The sequence below is a fragment of the Babylonia areolata genome, chromosome 3 (genome assembly GCF_041734735.1).
Source record: "Babylonia areolata isolate BAREFJ2019XMU chromosome 3, ASM4173473v1, whole genome shotgun sequence".
Classification (NCBI taxonomy): domain Eukaryota; kingdom Metazoa; phylum Mollusca; class Gastropoda; order Neogastropoda; family Buccinidae; genus Babylonia; species Babylonia areolata.
In genome coordinates, this window is record NC_134878.1 from 51,837,954 (window position 1) to 51,845,882 (window position 7,929).

The following is a 7,929-nucleotide window of genomic DNA, read 5'->3' on the forward strand; positions in this document are numbered from 1 at the left end:
GCACGTACAGAAATCTGAATGAACGAAAGTGTGGACAGGAAAGTTTATGGTGTTCTTTTTGTTTGTTTTCTCTCTCTCTCTCTCTCTCTCTCTCTCTCTCTCTCTCTCTCTCTCTCTCTCTCTCTCTCTCTCTCTCTCTCTCTCTTTCGGATAAGGACAGTACAGCCCACTAAGGATTCATCTGACAGGCACAGTTAACTCACTCAGTACGGCCAGTCCTCTCTTCTCCTCTACACAGACCCCTCGGATGTCCAGTGGGTGTCTGAATGACCCAACCCTTAGCTTCCGTCGTCAGAATTGTGGTATTCTTTGTCAACATTCACGTCTTCAGTATAAGAGCCTTCCGCTTGCAATATTTTGATGATGGTAATTTGGGTGAAACGCTGTTGACGTCTTCTCTTTCGCCGTTCGTATGGAGAGAGTTAACCTCCAGAAGGCACGTACAATCATACGGGGTCCTTGTTCTGAGAGTGAGAACGATGTATTTCGCAGTATAATCATACAGGATCGTTGAGTGTCTGGAGCGTCTAGCGATGTATTTTGCAATAGAATTGTTCAAGGAAAGCACGATCCTTGTCTAAAAGAAGTTCTTAATGGCGTTTTTATCGAAAGAACCACTGATTGAAACACCAGGAGACAGATAGAGAGACAGACAGACAGACAGACGAAAGCGACCAGTTTCTGGAATGATAGGCTGGTTTTGAAATTATCTTGAAATTATCTTAAGATGTGTAAGTCTGGAAACGTTATGCCGGAAAGATAACATGTAAGAGAGACAGATACAGACATACACACAGAGACCAGATAGGGGGAGACTGGGGGAAGGGGAGAGATACTGAGAGAGAGAGGGGGGAGGAGGGGAGAGAGAGAGAGAGAGAGAGAGAGAGAGAGAGAGAACGAACGGACGAACTTTTTTTTTTTTTAACTGAGGGTTAAAAAGGAATAAGCACAAATGGCTTGTTTTCATCTTGCCCTCATGAAAAGGGAAAATAAATACAATACGAAAGCATAACATTGCATGAATAAGTTTCAATTTATGTCGCCAAAATGAAAAGACAAAACAAAAAAAAACAAAAAAAGATGAACAGCATAAGTACATGCTCAAATACTTCTTAGATCAGAAAGAGAAGAAGAAAGAAGAGAGACAGACAGACAGACAGGGAGAGACAGAGACATCCCTCCCCGCAAACCCCTTCACACAGGGACGACGGCAGCGGAGTGAAATGACATAGCTCCCCCGACATACTCCATCATCCGTAAAAGAAAAACATTCCCAGTCCATCAGAGCTCAGAAACTGACAGGGAAAGAAAGAAAGAAAGAAAAGAGTGGTGAAAATGGGGGTGTGTGTGGGGGGGGAGGGGGGGGGAGGGTTAGGGGGGGGGGGATGGGAACATAACGAGCGGTAAAGACGAGAGTTAGACGAAGACATAACTGTTGTCACGTGTTCGCAGCCAGTTATTGCACTGGGGATCTTCGAGGGGTTGGGATGGCAAAAAACAAAAACAAAAACAAAAAAACCCAAAAAACAAAGGGAGTCTATCACCCCGCAGAGTGTGAAAAGAAAACATGACAGTTCTCGCCCCTTTTTGTAATGTCAGCCGCGTTGGATGAAACATTGGCCTACTTAACTAACCTCGGCCAGGGTCACGGAACCTGCGCAGTGCAGATCATATGACAGTTCAAGCATAAGATATAGCCTATAAAAAAAGAAGAAAGAAACATTTTTTTAAAAGGGAAAAGGGCTGGCCACAGTAATAATAATAATAATAATAATAATAATAATAATAATGTGCAACATTTCAATTTTAACAAAATGTTCGAGTTATCTGAAGACACACACCAGAGAACGAACGCCCCCACCCCTACCCCCCACACCCCAAACAAACCAAACTATCTTCAAACACTAACGTTTTGCTACGTGATTGTTCATATACGTAGAAAGAGACAGACATAGAATTGTGTATGAATGAAAGTGAAAGAAAGAAAGAAAAGAAAAAAAAAATATATATATATATATATTACCCCTTCCCATGCCCACCCCCCAATTCCCTGGTTTTGAACTATAGTCCATGACAAGTCCATAAAAAAATAATAAATAAAAAAAAAAAAAACCTTATCTTCCTTGATGTCAGTATCATATTTAACACAATTTGATTATTAATCTCAGTATGTTTTCACGATGATTTACGTCTGTGGGAAAATATCTCTTATATACACTCCTTTACTACCGTACCATATCTAACATGATAATATATCTCAGTATTAATTTTTCACACACAAAAAAGTTATTATCTTTATCATTACATAGTTTGTGAATGATACCATAGATAAAGCAAGGAACGAATAAAACAAAGGGTACTGGTGAAAAAAAAAAGTTATCTGAAGACACACCGCAATCACCATTTCAGAAGAAAATGATGATGATGATGTTAAGCATCGTGGATACTTCTATAGCGTCTTTCCTCGGTCAGGGACCTTCTATAGCGTCTTTTCTCGGTCAGGGACCTTCTATAGCGTCTTTACTCGGTCAGGGACCTTCTATAGCGTCTTTACTCGGTCAGGGACCTTCTATAGCGTCTTTACTCGGTCAGGGACCTTCTATAGCGTCTTTCCTCGGTCAGGGACCTTCTATAGCGTCTTTCCTCAGTCAGAGACCAAGCTCTCAGCTTGGGGGGCTGGGGGGGGGGGGGGGGGCTAGATGGACTCCTGTTCATTTCAGTGAAGTGAGAATACAGAATGATAGTGATGATATGGAAATGTCTTTTGCGCATGCGCAGAGTGCCTCTCCAATCTGTTCAAACAAATCAATTTGTGGGAGTGGAGAGACTAATGATGCTGATGATGAACTAACAGGAACATAGAACGAGTGGAAAGCTATCTATTGCAGGAGATCAGGATGTACAAAACAACAACAACAACAAAACAAAAACAAAGACAAAAATAAATCGGCAAAATAATCCATGCAACAGAAAGGTTATGTGTAAAGAAATTAGTTGGAAAAGAAAACAAAGAAAGAGAGAGAATGAAAAAAAAACCATCTCTCTCTCTCTCTCTCTCTCTCTCTCTCTCTCTCTCTCTCATTTATTTGCTCTTAAGAGATTCTTAGGCGTAGAAGAGCGAACTCCCAATAATTTGATGTACGGGGAAACAAACATGTATCCTATCTATAAAAATTCAGTTATGAAATGCATTAAATGTTGGTTCAAGTTACTGAGAATGCATGAGTTTAGACTGCCTCACAAAGCCTGTAAAATGTTATTTGATCTTGATGCACGTGGCAAAAGAAACTGGTCTACAAGCGTTGTAATGTTTTTATGTTCGGATTTGGTTATGCATGGATAACTCAAGGTGTCGAGGGGATTGATGAGTTTCTTCGGATTCTTAAAGAAAGACTTATTGTATGTAGATGGCAAGAATGGGATTTCCATGTTAACAACTGTGAAAGATTTAATGTCTATAAAACCCTTTTTGTACTATACCTGATGTCAAAACATATTTGCTGATGAATCTAGATAAACATTTAAAGTATGCAATGACTAGACTTAGACTTGGCATTTTGGAAATTGCAGAACATAGTCACCGTTAAAGAGTACATAGTGAATCTGATTTATTGTGTCCACTTTGTAAGAAAGGGAAGGAAAATGAAGTGCACTTTGTTCTATCCTGTCCTGTCCAATACATACCATTGTTTTGGGGTTTTTTTAAGTTCCCAAGCCAGTTTATCGCTACTTACGGCATCTACACACGACAAAACTATCAGAAATTTCTCAATTTATCTGTACAAAGCGTTTAAGCTTCGAGCCACTCTTACGTCGTAAAGTGATTTACTAAGCTTGTGCCACTTCTGATGACACGCGTATAACTTTACTGAGTTTAGTTAAATATGTTTGTGTTATCTATCTGCTGTGTACAACTCAGCTAAGTGTATATCGCTTGACAAAGTATGATGTTTGTCATGTTTTTGTTTTTTGTTGTTGTTGTTGTTGTTTTGTTTTTTTTACTTCTCAAATATGTTTTTTCTGACACCCTTTCATGAGGAGCAATGGCCTATATGAATAAACCATTCATTCATTCGTTCGTTCATTCATTCATTCATTCATTCATTCATTCTCTCTCTCTCTCTCTCTCTCTCTCTCTCTCTCTCTCTCTCTCTCTCTCTCTCTCTCTCTCTCTCTCTCTCCTTTCAACTGCCAAAGACTTAGGTTGGTAGAAATATTTCAACTGCGCGCGCGTGCAGTGTGTGTGTGTGTGTGTGTGTGTGTGTGTGTGTGTGTGTGTGTGTGTGTGTGTGTGTGTGTGTGTGCGTGCGTGCGTGCGTGCATGAGAGTATAATTTACTTGTGTTTGTCTATGCGTGTGTGTGTGTGTGTGTGTGTGTGTGTGTGTGCCCACGGGCGGACGTGCCTGTGGTGGCCACTCCATCATCATATCTTCACCTGGAGGACAGCCCTCCGCCCCCACCTCACCCACCCACCCTTATCCTCATCCCTACCTCCCCCCATCCCCACCCCACCCCTAACACTCCCCCCCTCACCTCCCCCCAAAAAACATCATGATGGCTCACCTATCTTGTTGTTGGGAGGACAGCCCCCCCAATCCCCATCCCTATTCTCCTTCTTACAACCCCCACCCCCAAGCTACCCCCCCACCCCCCGACCCCCCGCATCATCATCTCTTCACCAGCCGCACCCCCCTCCATCTCAATCCTTAACCGCCTCCTTACCGCCCCGCACTCCCCCCCCCACCATCCCACCTCCATCTCCAGCCCACCCCACACTCCCAAACACCATCATCACCATAGCTCACCTGTCTTTTTGGGGAGGACAGACCCCCACTCCTTACCCACCCCTGTCCTTCTCCCTACCTCCCACATCCCAAACACCATCATCACCATAGCTCACCTGTCTTTTTGGGGGAGGACAGACCTCCCACTCTTACCCACCCCCTGTCCTTCTCCCTACCTCCCACATCCCAAACACCATCATCACTATGGCTCACCTGTCTTTTTGGGGAGGACAGACCCCCACTCCTTACCCACCCCTGTCCTTCTCCCTACCTCCCACATCCCAAACACCATCATCACCATAGCTCACCTGTCTTTTTGGGGGAGGACAGACCCCCACTCCTTACCCACCCCCTGTCCTTCTCCCTACCTCCCACATTCCAAACACCATCATCACCATAGCTCACCTGTCTTGTTAGGGACAGTCCCTCCCACCCCCTCCCCACCCAGTCCCCCCACCCCGCCCATCCATATTCTTCTCCCTACCTCCCCCATCTCCACCCCACCCCCCGAAACACCCGAACATATTCATGATGGCTCACCTGTCTTTTTTTAGGGAGAAAAAAAAGAGAGAGAGAAAAAAAGAGAAATAAAGTCTGTAAGTAATATTCCGTTTTCAAAAACTCTGTTTCTGTCTGTCTGTCTGCCTGCCTCTCTGTCTGTCTGTCTGTCTGTCCGTTTCTCTCTCTCTCTCTGTCTGTCTCTCTCTCTGTCTGTCTGTCTTCTTTCTCTCTCTCTTTCGCTCGCCATCTATAGCTATCTCTCTCTCTCTCTCTCAGTGCCTAAACAGAGCAGAAAGATATCGACTATAAATAATTCACAATCCATGCCTGTTAGTCTAAGCGATATTGGCACCAGCAGGCAACGGTTTGCCAAAGATCTGCATGGCCACCACAGGCACGTCCGCCCGTAGGCGCACGCACGCAAACACACACACACACACACACACACACACACACATAAACAAACACAACATAAACAAAAACACATACGTTATGCTCATGCACGTAACCACGCACGCGCGCGCGCGCGCACACACACACACGCACACACACACACACACACCTCTACCAATCCATATCCTCCTCCCTACCGCACACACACACACACACACACACACACACACACACACACACACACACACACACACACCTCTACCCATCCATATCCTCCTCCCTACCGCACACACACACACACACACACACACACGCACATACATTGACAAACACACATACGTTATGCTCATGCACGCACGCACGCACACACACACACACACACACACACACACACATACACACACACACACACCTCTCTACTCATCCATATCCTCCTCCATACCTCCCAACACCACCCCACCCCTACCCCTACCCCTACCTCCCAAAAAATAAATAAAACACATCACCACCACCACCACCATCACCACCATGATGGCTCACCTGTCTTGTTGGGCAGGCAGCGCCAGGTGTGGTGAAGGTCGCTCTGCCCCTGCCCCGGCCCCTGCAGCTGCATGCAGAACTTCCACAGGCCCAGGGTCAGCACGCCCTGCCCGCTGGCCGCCCACGAGTGCGTGCCGATGGCCACCAGGTACAGGACGGCCGCGGCCAGGAGCATGGCCAGGGAGGCCGCGAAACGGCCAGACATCATCATGGTGATGGTGGGTTGTTGGTGGGGGGCTGGGGGAGGGGGTTGGTTCTGGTGGGTTGGTGGTGGGGGGCTGGGGGGGTTGGTTCTGGTGGGTTGTTGGTGGGGGGCTGTGGGGGGGGGGTTGGTTCTGGTGGGTTGGTGGTGGGGGGCTGGGGGGGGGGTTGGTTCTGGTGGGCTGTTGGTGGGGGGCTGGGGGGGGGGGTTGGTTCTGGTGGGTTGTTGGTGGGGGGATGGGGGGGGGGGGTTGGTTCTGGTGGGTTGTTGGTGGGGGGCTGGGGGGGTGGGGGGTTGGTTCTGGTGGGTTGGTGGTGGAGGGTGTTGGTTCTGGTGGGTTGGTGGTGGATGGTGTTGGTTCTGGTGGGTTGGTGGTGGGGGGCTGGGGGATTGTTGGGTTTGGTGTGTTGGTGGTGGAGGGGGGGTGTTGGTTCTGGTGGGTTGGTGGTGGGGGGTGTTGGTTTTGGTGTGTTGGTGGTGGGGTGGAGGGTGTTGGTTCGGGTGGGTTGTTGGTGGGGGGTGTTGGTTCTGGTGGGTTGGTGGTGGTGGGGGGGAGGGTTGGTTCTGGTGGGGTGGTGGTGGGGGGGTGGGAGGGGTTGGTTCTGGTGGGTTGGTGGTGGGGGGGTGGGAGGGGTTGGTTCTGGTGGGTTGGTGGTGGGGGTGGGGGTGGAGGGGGTGGGTGTTAGTTTTGTTTTTGTTTGTTGTTGTTGTTTCGTTGTCGATGCTGCTATTGAGAAGTGTAGGGTGGCTGGTCGATATGGTGGTGGTGGTGGTTCTGGAGGAGGGGGGAAGGGTGGTGGTGGGGGGGGGTCCTGTTGATTGATGTTGAACACGTGGAGGGTGATGATGTTGATGAAGACCAGGATGATGATGAGGAGGATGAGGGGCGTTGATTACGATGGTGCGTTACGTTATTGGTGGTGGTGGTGGTGGTGGTGGAGTCTTCTCACGGATTTGCTGTCGTTGGTGATGTTGTTCCCATTGTCGCTATTGCTGTTTCTGCTGCTTCTGGTGACGCTGGTGCTGCTGTTATTCTTCTTGTTGCTACTGTTGTCGTCGTCGTTGTTGCTACTGTTGTTGCTGCTGTTGTTGCAGCTGATGCTGTTGTTCTCGTTGCTGATGTCGTTGTTGTTGCTGCTGCTGCTGCCGCTGCTGCAAATGTTCCTGATGTTGCTGTTGTAGGCCTCGTTGCTGATGTTGTTTTTGTTGTTGTTGTTGTTGTTGTTGCTGATGTTGTTGTTCTCGTGGCTAATGTTGTTGTTGTTGTTGCTGCTGCAGGTGTTATTGCTGGTGATGTGTGTGTGTGTGGCGTCTTCGTCTTGGGTGTCTCTGTTGGGCTTCGTGGTGGACAGTCGTGTTGGAGGTCGTTTTCTGGGGGACAAAGGTGAGGTGAGTGTAGTTTAGGCTAAGTCTGTCTCTCTGTCTCTCTCGGTCTCTGTCTGTCTATGTCTCTATCTCTCAGTCTCTGTCTGTCTATGTCTCTATCTCTCAGTCTCTGTCTATGTCTC

General features: G+C 47.4%; 1 protein-coding gene across 2 annotated transcripts in view; it reads right to left on the bottom strand.

Annotated features, from left to right (window-relative positions):
• The window catches only part of LOC143280093 (uncharacterized), a 23,333-nt gene extending 16,891 nt beyond the window's left edge, over positions 1 to 6,442 (bottom strand). For both annotated transcript variants that reach the window (XM_076584625.1, XM_076584623.1), the window contains exon 1: positions 6,220 to 6,442. In XM_076584625.1, the coding sequence (XP_076440740.1) occupies positions 6,220 to 6,430 (211 nt within the window). In that variant the 5' untranslated portion in view covers positions 6,431 to 6,442. The remainder of the gene's footprint in view (positions 1 to 6,219) is intronic.
• Positions 6,443 to 7,929: the final 1,487 nt, after the last annotated feature.